Source organism: Coturnix japonica, chromosome 5 (assembly GCF_054131305.1).
Source record: "Coturnix japonica strain WE chromosome 5, WE-NBRP24, whole genome shotgun sequence".
NCBI lineage: Eukaryota > Metazoa > Chordata > Aves > Galliformes > Phasianidae > Coturnix > Coturnix japonica.
Window position 1 is genome coordinate 3,870,988 of NC_140667.1, and position 17,530 is coordinate 3,888,517.

The window sequence follows — 17,530 nt, forward strand, 5'->3', positions numbered from 1 at the left end:
ACTCACTGACTTACTTAGGGGAGTTGCAAGTAGGTGAATATTCTGTTTACTTGCAGCTCTATAAGTACTCCGTCACAAGCATCAAATATAATGGACTCCATCATTTTTACAGCACTTGTATAATTAGAAACTCATGCATAAAACAGAAGGGTGGTAAGTCTGAGGGGGAAACCTAACAGCTTGGCTCTGACTTCTTAAATGACAAACTGAGTTCTAAGTCTTTGTGTCTTCCGTATCAGTGGAAAGGTACGTGCCAACACTCTGCAGGCTTTTCCTTGCATCTCTAATGGGAGCAAAGAAATAATGCGTGCCCTTAACTGTGATTTTATGTGTTCTTGTGTGAGCAGATTGGATCTTTTATCACACACATGCTTACATTACGAAACAACTCCACCTTAATACATTGCAATAGCTCCACTAAGTTTTAGCATAAGCTTGAACTAGGCTTTGTACGGCTTTTGTAATGTTTTTTCATGTGTGGAAGTTAAATTGTCATGGAGTGCTGGCATAAAAAATTCCTTTGAACTTATGTCACTAATACAAAGTTCATCAAGCCGTGATGAAAAGCTGCACCAAAAGGTAAATTTCATACCTTTAGTTATTACTGATTTTGAGAGTTCTGCACAATGAAGCTTGCAGCTGTTGTTGAACTGAAAATACCAGGAAGATGGGATTCTGATATCAGCTTCATAAAATATGCAGCTTCCACAATTTTCATGGATAAAAAGCAGCCTGTCCTTTTAGTTTATGTCATATTGCAATTATAAATAAATCAGTACCATATTGCTTTAGGGGGCTTTTTTTTTTTTTTTTTTTTTTTTTTTTTGACACAATGCAGGTGTTTGGACTCTATTTAGCTCTGAGCAAAACAGGCAGAATAAAACTGTATCTTAAGATGTAATGGTAACAGGCATCTCTCCTGCAAACTGTAATTTAGGCATTGGCAACTGCTGTGCTGCCTCAGATTCTGTCATTCTTTGTGATTTCTTTATTTTCCTAAGTGAATGTCCTATGATTTAGGGAATCTGAGAACTTCATAGAATTGTTCTTGCTATTCATCTGTCACTATTCGTCACTCACCTCTCCTGCCTTGCTGGAACTGTATAATCTCTTTCTTTTTGCACAGTACATCACAATGAGTTCCAAAGCTTTATTTACTCTCTATATGAGAGCTAATGTGTTCTTTGTATGAAGTTATCTGCTTCATAGCTATGTCAAGAGAAGCAATAACTACTCAAAGGAATTTGGAAGACTTAATGGTATACAAATATACATATCGACATGCATAAATTGTGGAACTGGGTCTGGGATTTGTCTTTGTGGGTGTATAGTGTCCAGTTTCTCTGAAGTCAAATATAAATCACATTCACAATTTGGGATCAGGCTGAAGATTACAGGTGTCTTGTGGAGAGAGGCTGTCATACAGACCAGGTTACTGCATACCTCTTATACGTACATAGGATAAATTGATCATAAATTCAATAACAAGGAAGAACTTTAAGATGTTTGGGATCTCACAGATTAGGGCATAGTTCTGTTTCCCATGTGCAGAGTACTGCATTTTTGGTAATTTTGTGAACCATTTCTATTGCCATTGTGGTGTCAGTTACACCATAGACACTACTTAGTATTTTCTAAAAATACAGCGCTGTATTTCATATTTCCTGTGTTCCTTTCACCCCCAGTGCAAAAGTTTGCTTAATGAGAGATTCATTCTAAGCTGTAGGAAAGTAAAGGGAGCTCCTAAGTAATCTGTTACCATTAAATGCAGGAATTACTCTGAATTCTTATGATAGAAACCGGACAATCCTTACTACTACATTTTGGTTCTAAAAGATGTTTTGATCTACATAGGGTTGAGCCACAGTGCTGTGAATCTGGAGACTGAGCAATTTACTCAGCGAATGAGCTTGCAAAAGAGCTTCTTCTTTAGGTGGAATGAGATTGTCAGCTCTTGAAAGCCTAAAGATAACAGGTTTTACGTTTTGTTTTTCCCTTGGTAATAAAGTGAAATTTCTTCTGTAATGGATTTATTTTTTTTTTTTAATATTTGCATCTCTTAATTTGAAATATGCACTCCTTCCCAAACTATTGTAATTAGTTTTGTCTCTAAATCCAATCTGAATCGAACTCTTGGAGAGGGGTGTGGAGAAGGACCATGAATGTGATGCAAGGGTTGGATCGCCTCTCCTTATGAAGACAGGCTGAAGGGACAGAACTGGTTTAGCCTGGGAAAGAGAAGGCTGTGATAAGTCCTCTTTATATAGTAATACAGGCTGCCCTAGTTTGAAGTGTTTACAGATGGTTTTTTAAGTTCACTTTTCAGCATTAAAAAACAACAGAACCCTGCATCGAAACAGGACTAATCTGACTTCAGTAACTGCACATAACTGCAGCAAAGTGGCCAGTTTAAATGGAAAGTGTGACAATTGGGTTTGCTGTTTTCAACCTGTGTGTTTATGGATGCATTCTGGTACTTCTGTATGCATCAAAATGGATAATATTTCCATTATTGATATATATGACATGGGAATTCAATGTCAAAAAACACATGATACTGTGACTCTTCACGCAAATGAGCTAGTAGCAGAGTTTTTATATATTATTTTCATGTTCTTGACTAATTTGACACATCTACTCAACCTACGTGTACTTTCAGTGAGTAGGAAATACAATTTAAATGCAGAAGGACCAATGGTGTATGGTTCCAGCGATTCTTTAGAATATGGCAGCGTCTGTTTTCCACTACAACTATTCCTATCACATTATGTGTACGAATAAGATTACAGTAGTTTTCTTTATGATCTTTGAGTATGTTACTACAAGTTTTCATTGTGGAGTAAATATCTTAACTATACCAAATAATAACTGAAGTTGTTGAGGAACAAGAAACCGTCAGACAGATCTCAGTGATTCTCTCTGAATACCCGTTTGGGAACACAGATCTCATTAAATTGTTATACCAGTTTCTAGATGGTTCTAGGCAGGCTGTTTTAACAGACTATATCAAAATAAAACAAGAAAAAGCATAAGCATAGTTTACATTAGTATTGTATTTAGTAAGCTTGATTTTGGATAGCAAAATGTGACCAAAATCTAATTCCGTGCCAGGAAAAAAAGGGAAGAATTTCTATTTTTTATTTTAAAGTAGACATTCAAGAGGTCTTATTCAGACAGCAAATATGTGAATGCTCAAAATTTTATATTCAAATTAAATCTCACTATTTCTTCCTAATTACCCAAGAGTAGCATGTCTACTCCTTTAGAATGCAGTCTAAATAATTTGGCATTAAACACCAAAAGCTGTTCATTGTGTCTTAAATCACAATAGCATTTTAGTTTCCTATCAAAAGAACTGCAAAGCAGATATTTCTGCTAGTACTTTGTATGTTTAACAGCTCGTAAGGATCAAACTGCAGCATATCCTTATGTTAAGGAAATGGGACTTCTCTGTTGTCATAGAATGGCTTGGGTTGGAGGGGATGATCATCTAGTTTGAACCCTTTAGCCGTGTGTACAGAGTAAAGTTTCTTTTTTATTCAGCCTATTTCAAAGCTATCCTTTTTGTTTCATCAGAATTTCTTGTGAGCTGAAATCCCATTGTTGCTAAGTCCACAATGTTTCCTGATTTCTATTCTTTATTTCTCATTTTTAAGGCCTTAATAATTAAATACATATTTGAATCTTCATGACGTGCAGCAGAGCTTTGTTTGTTCTTTTAAAAGTATTGAGAGGTGGCATTCTCCTTTCACAGTTTTAAAAGGCCGTTGCATTAGTGTAGCCAAACAGCTAATTAATTTTACATGAGAGCATGTATTTTATGCAAGTGGTTTCTTTATTAATAAACAGTGGTAGAATCTGATGACCTTGCTATTCTTTAAGCGAGTGGTATCGCTATTATACGTCTGTTGGTGTATAGCAATGGTTACTGCATTTGCGTTTACATACCCCAGAAGCAGTTGTCCTCCCTCAGTTTAGAGATCAACATTGATTTCTTTTCAATGTTGTAAAAGTAAGAATAAATAGAAATAGTCAGAATCTTTTCACAAAGTTTCCCAGTGATGAATGTTTTCTATTAAGTGTGAAGGCTTTGGGTAACTAATGGAAGGAAATCCTTACAATAATAAAATTGTTCCCATCTTCCGAGCCAGTTTAAATTGGGGCCTATTCTTATAATGAGAATTGAAAGCAGCTATGGTGAAGGACCATTCTATGGGATGTGTCTCCAGTAATTGCATTCCAGTGCCTGTCCTTTTTAGAAGAACATTCTTATCTAATAATAATAAAAACAAGATAGAAAGGTCAACACACTTGTGGAAAAAATAAATCCTAAATCAACTATCCTTTTTAGAATAGGCTTTTGAACTCTGTAAGGGGAAGCAATCCTGATGTTACAATTACCTGTGACTCTTGACTAAAAGGTGCTTAGCTTTGCTGTGTCTATATATTTTCAAACAGTGGTTCTAATTTTCTGTAAAGATTTTGGACAAATCGTTTAACAACTCAACTACTTGATTTTTTTTCCTCAAGAATATACAGAGAGAAAAGAGAGTAAGCCTACTGGTAGTGTCTCTTTCAACAAAGGAAAACAGAAGTATCCTAAGAATTGTAAAGTACTCTTTATAAAACATACCCACGAGATGCTATCTTGTGTAATTATATAAAAAATAATTAATTGCAAATATCTTTTCAGTAAAAAAAAGGGGATGATATTTATATAATATATTTCAAACTTCAAGAGTATGGCAATAATCCATATTTTGCTACTGACAGTTCTGATGTTGGTTGTCGTAGCTTCCTGAAGCCTTTCACAAACACTGCATTTCATGTGCACACAAATCGAGAAAGGCTGTATTTACTTGTAGCTGTTTATTTAGAAATTAACATGCATTTGTATTTACTGACTCTTATTTTTGCTCTGTACGTGCTCTGAATTATTTTGGTGTGATGGTTTTTACTCTACATACAATTTTGCAGTGTGGTTTGGATGGCTTTCTGCAGAATACAGTACCTCAGGCGGCCCAAATCTTTGTGTAGTACTTTGCCTCCCCAGCATGTTCCCTATTGCATTCTTCTACTTCACTGCAGCCCGGAACAGAGAGCTGTTTTTGAAGTAATGCTAAAGAGAACAGGGATGTGTTTCTTTAGTAAGATCAGGGTAGAGAAATGTGTGTACAGATTATTTTGCAGGAAAACAGGTGCCTGAAGGTTGTTGACTTCTTCGGTGTTTGAATAGACCTATTTGTGCTTCATGAAGAGACTGCCTGGCAATAGGCTGGAATGTGTGCATATTTGATGTATGTAAAACACAGGCTCTTGCAACCTGTAGGTGCTTTACCTTTATTAGCCTCAATACATACTTGTGTTTTGAAGAAAGCTGAAGGTCTGTTAAGGAAGTGGCTTCTCAGCTGACATGCATCATGACTCATCAGTCTGCTGTGGCTGAAGGTGTAGCTAATGCAGCTATTAGAAGAGCTGTGATCTTTGATAGCAAATACTTTGTGGACTGATGCAGAGTTTGGTTGTATTTTCAGTCTTGCTCTGGAATTAGTTACCCCTTGCCTTTTGCATGGTGGCACAATAAACACTGGTTGCAAATGTTGGAGTGGTGTGCTGCTTGCTTCAGCAGGGTCTGTCTGTCTTGTCCTCATGCCTGAGTGCAGGGGGATGCAGTGTGGTCCCAACTCTCTCTGTGGCGGTTGGGTGATTGTGCTTATTTTAGCTGTCTCCCATCTATCTGTGTTACTGAGGCTTTAGCAGGAAACAGTCTGTTTTCCCATTGCCACTTACTCTTCCTAGTTTCTTCTTTGGGGATTGAGGAGAAAGGAGGTATTGTGCATGCCCTAGTGTCAGTGTGCATGTAGACCAGACCTGAAGGTGTTTGTTGCACTTTATAGGATGCATTGCTATTTCCTAAAACAAGATATGCAACTGTCTGCTGGAAACTACTTTCTGGGGAATTAACTTTGTTTTTTATGTGATTGTTACCTTTGTAAGGTCATGTAATATTGAAACAAATTCTGTCAGACTGCTCTTGGGTATTGCATTCATCTAGATAAGCTTATTTTATTAGGTTGACTGTGAACAAAGCAAAGATAACTACAGTACTTATCTTTAACCACTGTGTATGCGCTATCATGCAGCACTAACTGTATATAAGCGTCAGTGTCCCCAGATTCATAGTGGACTTGAACTGAAGCAGAAGCAATTTCAGGTTGCCTGAGGCAAGTAGATAACCAGGGTTAACTTCCTAATGGTGGTTTTTTTTTGGTTCTTTTTTTTTTTTTCTTCCCACTTCCTCCCCCCCCCCCCCCTCTTTTTTCCCAATTATATGTTTTCTGTAGATAGTTTTAAAGATACTCTTCAAGACAAGCATTGCTTAACGTATGCATGGGGAGTACTCACACTTAATACCTGTCCTGATTCTGTGGTTGTGGAACAAAGGTGGCAGACAGATTATTGTGAAAAAGATGATTAATTTCTTACCAGTGCTCTTTCAGGTGCTTTTTGAGACAAATGGCCATGCTCAGAGAAAGCCTGGGGAAGGAATGAGCTTTTTAGTCATTGCTTCTAAACTGGTGTGCTTAAAGTAGGAACTTTTGAAGATGCTGGAAAAGTCCATGAAAGCTGTGGGAAATTCAGCCAAGTCTTTATCCAAAGGAAGGATCCCAGACTTAAATGTCTGGCTCGTGTAGCTGTGGTTGTAGCCAGGTGGCTGGGAAGCAAGGATATGATCTGAAGCTTGGGACACAGTATCTTCTTTCATACCTTCTTTCTGTTTGAAGGAAAGTAATATTGAGCAGAAGGTAAACCAGCAGTTGCTACAGTAGCATCCTTCTCAGTGAGCCTACCAGCTCTATCAGCCTTTGTTATCTATTTAAGTAGTTTAAACCATAACATTAAAGCAAAAATACATTCTCCCTGACCAGCCCTTGAATGGGAGACTTTGGAAAGTGATATGTGATAGTGGCTTTCTTTGCAAATTACTTGTAATATCTTTTGAGTTTAAACAAAACATGAGCTGACCTTCAACCCACACTTCCCACTGTGGATTCCAAGAGAGTGAGGGAGAATGAAACCAAAAATAACTTCCTACTGACCGACTCTTAAGGTCTTGTCCCTTTTGGAATAAAAGAATTTTCCAAGTTGACAGAAAATCAAAGCTTTCTCATTCTTATTAGCACTGTAGCATCATGTTCTATAGACATCTCTACACCAGGGAAAATTTCATTTAAAGTTCCCATGATTGCGGCCAAACTGCTGCTAAGAAATCTTGGGATTCCCCATATAGAGGAGATTCTCTTGGTATTTCTTATGATAAGGGCAGATTCCCAGGGTCCACGTTCCAAACTTAGTTGCTAATTCTTTAAGCTTTTGTCTGCTTAGAAATCTGACCTCAGTTTAGTCAGTTCTAAATAACATTGCCAGGATCTCTACATCTGCAGGAGAGGTAAATAGAATGAGGGAGAAAGCCTGGAGAAGGGTTTTCTTTTTAAAAGAAAGGAAGTATCATTCAGTTTCACTTGCCCATGAAGAACTTCCTTGCAGGGTAGCTTGATGATCTTTGCATCTGATGCAGCCATCTGAGCACCACTAGACCAGAGTAGGAAGAAGGAGGGATGAGGGAGAGAAAAAGCAGCCCTTGAGGAAGCCTAACATTCTGAGTATCTAAGGCATCTGAAAATTGGAAAGGAGCTAAAGTCAATTACAAAGCTGAGCTGAAGATCAACATAAACTAACAAGTATGAATGTAGGCCTGACGTTATCAGCAAAAGCCAGACATGTTTGAGTGTGTGCATATGAGAGTTTCTTACTGAAAGCAAAGAGGGAGCAAATGATGTCTTGCTTTGATGCTCATTAGAGGAAAATAATGGCAATCCATACCATTTAGCTGTCAAATGGATTAGAAAAAGAGAAAACATCAGACAATTGTTCTGCAAACATCTATTAAAAAGCTATTCCAGAAATATTGGTTTGAAGAGTTCCTTGGAATCTACCACTCAAATTTCCGTGTGCTTTGAGTTATCTTGAAATTGGTTGTCATCCTGTATAAATGCATGGGCAAGGAAAGTGTGAACTTCAGCCTGCCAAGGCCTGTGTTCCTGTTGTCAATGGAGAGGCTCTTCTGAGGGGTTAATTCAGAGTATGTAACAATGAATGTTGTTGAAACAATCAACATATAAAATCTTGTAATTAAAGCAAACCCATTTCTGACTCTCAGATCAAGGTAACAATAATCAGCTGCTGTGACACCCTTGTTATCCCGCTTGGTTTTAAGATGCCACATCTTCAAGCTGAAAAGCTCACCATCTCTTGTTCTTTTCTTCCCTTGTAGAACATGATGAGTGTGGCAGTGGGCAGCACAACTGCGATGAGAATGCAATCTGTACCAACACTGTCAGGGGACATAGCTGCACCTGCAAACCTGGATATGTGGGGAATGGGACCATCTGCCGAGGTAAGTCTGTTATTCTAGAAGCATTGTAAAAATGGCGTGCTCTATTAATATTTTCTGTCAGTCCCCCACATTCTGTTAACTTGTGATGATGCCTGGATTCTGTCAATAATTCACTGTGAGATTTGTCATCTGGCAACTGGAATGCTCATAGAGATGATGGGAATTGATTTGTGCATAACTTCTCTCAGCAAGAAGGAATTATATCTGGAAAGCTAGGAGAAAAGGACTTACTGTCATTGTATACTGTCATTTGGACTAGATATCTCTCTGCTTTTAAGTGATATTAATTGTTTATTAATGTGTGCTGTCACATTTAGTCTTTAAACTTTAATCAGATGCCTTTAAAATTAGGATAATCATCTCTTATTCTAACATCGTATTGCTGCACTTTGCCTACTGTCACATCAGAGCAGTTGGGTTTTTTTTTGTTCTTTATATTCAAGCACCTAATTTGAAGCTTTCTCTCTTATGTAAGCAAGAAATATTTGGAGTTGGCTATGCTTTCTATGAAGTGGTAGATCAGCTTTTTAGGAAGGCTTTTTATTTCTACTCAGTTCTACCTCTTATGTATTTATGAATTATCTTGTTGCATAAAAAGCTGTTTTTGTCTTCTCTGGGGTTGCATGATTTCTGCCTTACTAAACTGAATTGCAAGAACTGAAAACTAACATATTGTTTTGAAATTATAGCTATTGAAATTGAGAAAATAGTCTGTTATGGACTTCCAAGGAATTATTTAAAGGAATAGGGCTGATATCATTCTTGTTTCAAGCTAAAGTTCTTCACTAAGATTGGCCTGTCAGCCACTGAATTAGCATGTGCCCTCTGATTGCTTTTTGATTTAGCTTTGTTCATCTGCACAAGAGTAATGCTACATTCCAAACTGTAAAATGGTTTGCAGTGTTTTAAGAAACATCGCAGAAACATTATGAAAATGGTGGCCAAGTTAAACCTTCTGTCCATACTGAAGTTCAGGAGGTGATACCTGGGAGAGAAACCCATTCTAGTATGATTTACTAGATTACAGTGAATATAAATTACAGCATAGGCAAAGAGTTTCAGAGAAGTCTCTGTGAACAGCCTGGCTGCGTTTCACTGTGCTTTTGTTTTTCTTTCTTCTGATGCTAATACAATGTAAATCCTCAGTGGTATTTCTTTGAAGCAGGAATGCTTGGATTAACTCATACAAACCATCTTTTCACACTGATGATCTTTGGGCATCTGATGTTGGGTTAAATGTGCCAAAAACTCAAAGCCAAACTCTCATTGCATATTTATTAGTCTAGTAACGTTGAAATAACTTAATATTCTGGTAATGAAAGTACACTTGGGAATTGCAAAGATGTTTTCATCCTCAAAATGTGTTGAAAGCTGAGTTGTGGTTAGACATATGTATTTAATATGTCTTGAATTGCAAGTGAATGTCCTTGATTACCTGTTTGAGATGAATGTACATGGAAGTAGAGGATACAAAGCGAATTCTTACGTTCTGACTAGGAAATGTGAACTGGGGAAAACTGGAGATGGTAGGAAAGCGTCTTGCACTCTAATAATTACTGTATTCACTACGGCTGAGAATTGTCTGTTGCAACATGGAATAGTCTTCCTGCAAGGCAGATGATACTAGAATGCTGTAGTGTTTTAGCAAGTAGTACAACATGCAATGTCAGGAAGTGGTTTGAGTTTCTCAGCCTGTGGTTCTACACTCACTTGTGTTTTTTAGAGTTTGGGTGGCTAATTTGAAAGGTATTCACATTTTGTTCATTAGTGGTGACACATGTAATCTTGCTGAAAAAAAATAATCAGAAATAAAATCAGAATTATCAGTTACCACACACTTTGGTTTGCTTGCACAAGTTCGAGGCTCGCCACAGGAAAAGAGTTGTGCACTTGTCAGGGCAACTATAAATAGCTTAGGTCATCTTCATCTTTTAGCAATTCTGAAGCTTTCACCTTCAGGCAATATAAATTGGAAAAGAAGTATATACAAACCAAGGTAATAAGTTCAACATAATGCAAACTGAAGCTGACGAACGTTCTCCTTAAGTCAGCTGGAAGTGTTTTATATTTACATGCTATTGATGTTTACATGCACAAAAGATTTGTTTTAACTCCTACTAGAGTAACATCTCTACAGTCCTGTAAGAAATCTTATTACTATTGTCCAGGAATACTATAAGTAGAATAATAATTATATGATCAGAGAGAAAGACTGACTTTAATGTCAGGATAATCATAACCTGGATGCCATCTTTATCAAGTAGAAAAATAAATTTCATGTGTAAGATTTTTCTTTTGCTTTTCTGTGCATGTAGTAAACTGGACTATATAATTAAGGACTGGATTGTGTCAAAGTAGGTATGGAAACAATCATGAGGAGAAGTAGTAGAAAGGGGCACAGTCGAAGACCAAATGCTCTTCTTCACTAAAATAGATACAATTATAGTTTAAATGACATAAAAATGGAGAAAGAAGTAGAGGTGACCATAAGAAAATGTTCATAAATGTGGAGGTACCAAAACATAGGCAGTGAGACTGTGTATAAGAATAGGGACAAACAGGACTTATTTCCTATGGATGTAGATAGTTTGTCTATTTCCTGTAAGAAATGGGCTTTAGTACCTCAGAAAGATAGTGAAATTCTGATCAGTAAAGGAGTGAGGCTGAGTTGAGATGAAATGACAAAGGACTGTGATGCTGTACCATCACTGTTAGCAAATTAGATATTGCACCGGGCTCAGAATAAGAAAGGATTTGTAAGGTAACTTCTGCCATAGAACCATAGCAGTGGCTCTTTTTAGAATATTCAGGTGGTAAAACAGGAGACTTTCTCCTGCAATGTAGGCAAGATGTGTTGGCTAGTCCTTTTTTTTTGTGTGTGTGTATCTCACTTGTGCAGAACAACCCAAAGTCTAACACTTAACCAAGCATGAATATTTTTCATTTTATTTCTATGTTTTACTTGTATAGTCTGCCTAACAGGTTTATGTGGTACACTATTAATACCTCATTTGGAGGTTTCTACTGAGATGTAGATTTATTACAGTGATTAAATGAGGTGGATTTAGTTACAGTCATAAACATTAATGCAAGTGTGTGCAATATGACTAATACCTGGGAAGAAAGACATCAGACATTGTGGCATAAAAATCAAAACTGTGTTTATTCTAATTAGTTTCCATGTTGAAGAATCATTTATTTTGGAGAGTATGAAATAGGTTTTTTTTTTGTTTTGGTTTTTTTTTTTTGTTTTGTTTTTTTCCTGCAGTGTTTCTCAGAAGGCTCTCAGGGGATGGGGACTCAGTATATGGTGGAGTCTTAAAGAAGGCAGCTGTAATTTTGAAGTGAGATAGTCTCGGTTTCACTGGTTTAATCTTAAAGTCCAGATTAGTGTCTTAATTGTACTGCATCTTATTTACCTTGAAAGTTGTGTTTTGTAGTGTTGTTGTTACTTAAGGAATTATTGGTCACCTTATGAACATTTTACCTGGACTCTGGTATGGAAAAATGTCCAGATTTTGAATGAATGCTGTTTTCTTTTCTAGGGCAATGGGAAAGATCTTTTTTAAACAAATGGCAGTCTGAGAGCTATCTTTTATTTCAGTTTTCTCCTTTGTTTCCAAGCAGGATTTTTTTTTGAGTAATTCTTAGCCTGAACTATACTTAATAACCTGAAATAAGTGCAATTGAAAGAAGCTGTATACCTTCTAGTGTGTAGACGTTGTATTGACAGTGTAGTAAACAGATAACTAAAGACAAATTCTCATCCCTTGTTATGAAAAATGCTCAAGAATAATGAGAGCTGAAGAAAAGAACGCTAGTCTTATTGGTTATTCCTCGGCTGCATTCTCTGCTTTTTTTCTTGCGTCCCTCTTATGTTGACGTCAGCAATACTAAGATTAAATGCCAGCAATGTGAGACTGTTTGATATGCTAATATCATTTTGTAAAAGCATTTCTGATCACTCTGAGATATCTAACTACCACACTAGATTTACATGTTCTGTGTGTGTGTGTTTGTCTGTTGGATATGGAGTTGAAAGCCTTTATGGAGTACTGGAGTATGTTAGGAATTAGGTCAAGTAGTAGAATGGAATGAAAAAGTCTTTCTCCACAGCCTCCAGTTTTTGTGGTTGTAAGGCTTTAAGTGGTTGATATAGCTTATAATTTCTTTAATTGCTGTTTTGTTGTAAAATACATGGTGCTTTAGCCACATACTGTTTAAGTTACTTCAGTTCTAACGTTGTTACTTTGGTTTTGGTAAGGATTTATGACAATCTTGATGACATTAAGATGATTAAGGATAATTTTCTCTTGTCCTTAAGATGTCGTCATCTAGATTTTGTCATGTGAAATTTTGAAATTCAGATGAAATTATTTTCATATGAAGAGCTATACATATTTACCATTACACAGTCCAGTGTTGCAGCCCTTCCAAGGGCAAAATATATCCTGCTGATGAGATCCTGTTCTGTGTGGGGGACTGTTAAAGATGATTTAGAATGCACATCAGTTATGGACATAGGCCATTTAAAAACCATGATTAATGTGGCCTGTCAGAGTTCAGATCCTGATCTCTCTGCTGTCACAGATTGTCTCACTGCTCTGAATTTACAGCCCATGTAAAAAGAGTATAACGCTGATTTATGTTTGCTGAGTAAGTGGTCCAGTCCAGAGCAGCTATAGCTATAGCTCTGTATAAATGTTGTAGTTCTGTGGAAGTGAAATAAGGTTTATTTGCTTGCATGTGTACATCCAAAGGCTTCAACAGACCTATGCTTGAGTATTTGTGAGGGTTTCTAGATTTAGAAAAGGAGGTTCTCTTCTAGACTCATTTGCCTCTTGTCTCCAGTTTCTTCGGTTAATGTTGGTTCACTGTAGGATCAACATCCTGTACAGTATGTGCAAAATAAGTGGAGCTAATTGCAGAAGTTAATGGCAGTTTTCCCTGTGAATTCCTGGGCACTAAACTGGGTTATATAGGAACATTGTTTTGCAGGATACTCTTGTTGGGTCTTTTCTACATCCTCATCTTGTCCTTTGCCTTTAAAATTGTTCCAGGAGTGATTTGCAAATTCAGTATTTACATTAAATAATATTAAGACAGTCTTTGATGTTACCAGGTTGAAGTCTATTTACATAAATGTGTTATTCATTTATTTATGTATTTTTTTAGTTGCACAAGAGCATCACTGAGGTTTTGAAAGGAGCCTTGCAAGTCTGTTAGTTGCCATAGTAAATGAATGGACTCCAGCCACAAAGCTTCTTTCAGCCTCCTGTTTCTCTGACTTTTCCACAGTACGGTACGCCAAGATAAAAGGAACTTGTTGTTTGTCACGTTTGACATAGGTAATGGCTAACCCTGTGTCTCATTCAGTGTGCGCAGTACTGACTGCCAATAGGTGAAGTCATGAAAGGACACATTCAGTGTTTATTCTTTTTGTTTTTCATGGTGTTACCCTATTTCTATTAGCTGCTGCCCCATGTTTATGCTGAATGTAGGATGCTCTGAGCTCCTTCAGATACCATTCTACATTGTTTTTATCGGATGATTGAAATGGAGTGATGATGTACCTTAGCAGACTTTATATTAGCTCTCAGATATCAGTGTAACGGAGGTTGTGGTTTAAATCCAAGTTGGTAGTAAGGGCCTGCAATTCTTTCTCATTTATAATTTTTCCATGACTTGGGGAGAAGGATTTTCTTTCTGTGCTCTTCCATTGGAAGAGGATGTGGGATATGGGTTTCTATTCATGTTGGCCGACGTGGCAGCTCACTTCTCTCTGCAACTCCATTCTTTTAATGTTTCCCAGCTGTACTTTCCCTCTGTGTCTTCGTCCTCTATTGCCTTCTGTCTTACTCTGGCTGCTGCACTGCTGTGAAATGTGGTGAATGCTGGAAGGGCATTCGATGGCTGTGATAAATGTATGCAAACTGAGATGAAGTAGCCAAATTTGGTTGGATTTTCACAGTTGTGTGGAGCTACTACTCTACAATCTTGTAGAGTTTCAGGGGAGTAACAAAAGGTCAGAATAAGAGCCAGGGGCAAGGGGGAATTGCACCCACCCTCAACTATCTAATAGTTTTGGAGACTGCATTTTATTTCTTGAGTACTAGAAATGGCAAAACTGTGTAGGCTCTTTAATGATATAATTTGCATATTTCAACCCCAAACGATTCTCCATTTTGCAGCTTTTTCACAGTGATGCTGATGTTTAAGCCTCTGCAACATGCTGACAGGTTGAGGCTCCTGTGTGTGTTGTGTAGAGTTCTTATCTAAAGTGTACAGCTATAAAAATAATAGATGTTGCTGTGTTAAGTGAGCATATGCTAAGTACAAGACTAATGGCAAACTTTAACAGTATACTGTGAATGTTACCTGAAAGAAATGTTGCAGTGAAAAAGAATCTTTTCCAGAATCTACTGAAAAAAACACAAAAGGTGCTTTGAAGATTGCATCATCAAAATGAGTTATTGGGTCAATTTGGTACATGAGATACAAGAAGAATGTGAATTAAAATGGCTTAGAACACATTATGTACAGAGAGAATTAGAAGTTAAAGTAAACCAAGAAGAGGTGGGAATTGAAGAGGTCTCACTTTTCAACATGATTTAAAATTCAGTCATCCAAGAGTGGAAATGAGCCATTCATAAATCACAGAAATGAGGAGAGTGTTTTTTCCTTATATTTTTATTTATTTACTTATTTTTTTTTAAGTTATTCCTGAAGGGGCAGAGCTGTGTGACTTATGTTATTATTCTGCTAATAAATACTCAAGCATTCTAGTGTGTCACCTTGATGGTACTTGCAGTTTTCTCTCTATTTTCAGATGTGCACCTAAAAATGGGAATTGTCAGGTTGGTTTTTTTGAAGCTAAACTTCAAAATGGACTATTTATTTGACGGCTACATGACACGCAGGCATATCAAATAGGGCTTGAAATTTTAAGGTGATGTAAACTTCACAGATCTACCTTTGTTATTTAAAAAAGTAAAAGCAATACTAGTCCATACCTTTGTGCACATCCATCTTAGCCATCTTTCTCCGTAGACTGTTAGTTACGTTTTAGCCTCTTGGGTATAATGTGTATATGCCTCACATAGGATTAGAGGATGCCTTTCCTGCCCCTGATGAACAGACTGGATGGTTCTTCTCAGCCATTACACATAGTATTAAAATGTATCCACCCAATTCCCTTCAGCACATAATTTCAGTCTCTGATGGTTTGGCAAATGAGCAGAAAGCCCTGGGATGGAATAAAATGGCAGTTGGGTGTGGAGCTACAAGGATGCTTGTGGAGTTTAAGTAGGCAATATACATTCCCTTGCATTAATTATAATGGTTTACGGATGCTCATTAATATGCTACTTTTATTACTGCGACACATGGTTGTACTGCTTTCCTGACACCTATTATTTCCTCCCTCTGAACAGAATGAAGGAAACAATAGTTGTCTGACATTGCCATGACATACGTTATTTCCAAGAAAAGATTGAGGTAATCAAATCAGTCCTGCATGCGCAGAGCTGTTTTCCCTTAGCCTTAGGAGAGAGGCAAGTGAGAAAATTCTTAATGTGGTAATTTTAGACCTGACTGGGCAGGGTATGTGCCTAACTAAAAGTAAGTGATTGACTCCACTGAGACTACTTACATCAGTAGTCACTTAGGTTTTTGGTTTCATGTTGAATATGCTTTGTAGTGTTGTATCACAGAGGTTCGGATAAACACAGACAATAAGCATTCATCTTTTGCCGTGGGTACCAAGGGGAGGTTGAATTTTTTTGTATCTGGAGAAAGGATGGCTGAACAGCTGAACCTGCCTACTGCTTGTCCTTGAACCCTCAGCAAGTGAAGTGAGCTGGTACGCCAACTTAATACTAGTGGTGCTTCAAGATTCTTCAGAATGATGTTAAAATAATCAATACATTTCTGTAGGAAGCAAGCAGGCAGCGTAGTTATAACAAGACTTAGAGATTAGTTTTTCAGTGACATCCCAGAGTTGTTGTTGGAGCTGAAACAAAAATGAGTGGGAATCTGTAAGTGGTTGCTGATGGTTGTTGGTCAAGTGGTTTTCGAGTGCTCCATTATTTATTTATTCTTTTACTCCTATGAAAGCAGCAAGATTTAGAAATAGTTCATGTGGTAAAGTCTGACCTGCTGAATATATGCATCCATTGCATTAAATGTTTATCAGGTGAAAGAAAAAGAAGCAGAAAAGTGCCTGCACGCAGTTGCAGGTAGAAGACAGGCAGTGGATGTCTTATGACTGCATGCTAGTGCAGGGAACTGTGCATCCTTCCATAGTCTGGGCTGGGCTTTGACAGGAGGCTCTCATTGGAAGTCAGTGCTTTCTGTGGGACTCTTTGGCTCTTGGGCATGAGGACAGCAGGGCTGGGAGTAGCTGAGGCAGCTTGATTTCTGCTTATAGCAAAAGCTAAACATGGAGTTAATTTGCTGCTTCCCATTGGCAGGCAGATGTTCAGCCACTCCCTAGAGAACAGAGCTCATCATGCCCAATGATTTCTTGGGCAGACAAATGCCATCATTCCCTCTATCCTTCCCTTCCTCCTTCTTTTCCCCAGATTTATTGCTGAATGTGATGCCACATGGTGTGGGACATCACTTGGCCAGTCTGGGCCAGCTGTCCTCACCAGCTCCTTGTGTACTCTGCAGCTCCTTGCTGGCAGTAAAGCAGGAAAGTCCTTAGCTGTGTGCAAGCACTGCTTTGCAATGACTGTAACACTGGTGTGTTAGCACCACTATTTTCCTCAAAAATACAAAGCACAGCACAGTATAAGCTAGTATAAATGTTATAACTGGAATTTTGACCGTATTGCATTTGAATGCTTTTCAGGATCTTTTCCTGTTTCTTTTCTTCCCTTAAGTATTGCTATTCCTGTTCTGTTTGTCTGAATGTCTACTGGAATGACTACGTATAGGGAGGGATAAGGTAAATTACACCTAACACCTGATATCTACTACATGACAACTGGCTTAATTAAGTGATACTGATAAAAGTAGATGTTAAAAATTTGCAAGCAGTGTCTCTTTGTGCTGAGTGCTTAAAACTGA

General features: G+C 37.6%; 1 protein-coding gene across 5 annotated transcripts in view; it reads left to right on the plus strand.

The window, feature by feature from the left end:
- The window catches only part of NELL1 (neural EGFL like 1), a 240,186-nt gene that overhangs the window by 134,471 nt on the left and 88,185 nt on the right, over positions 1-17,530 (plus strand). For 4 of the 5 annotated variants that reach the window (XM_015863431.3, XM_085549860.1, XM_085549861.1 and 1 more), the window contains exon 14: positions 8,336-8,458. The exons of the other annotated variant lie outside the window; for it this stretch is intronic. In XM_015863431.3, the coding sequence (XP_015718917.1) occupies positions 8,336-8,458 (123 nt within the window). The remainder of the gene's footprint in view (positions 1-8,335; positions 8,459-17,530) is intronic. 5 annotated transcript variants of the gene reach the window in all.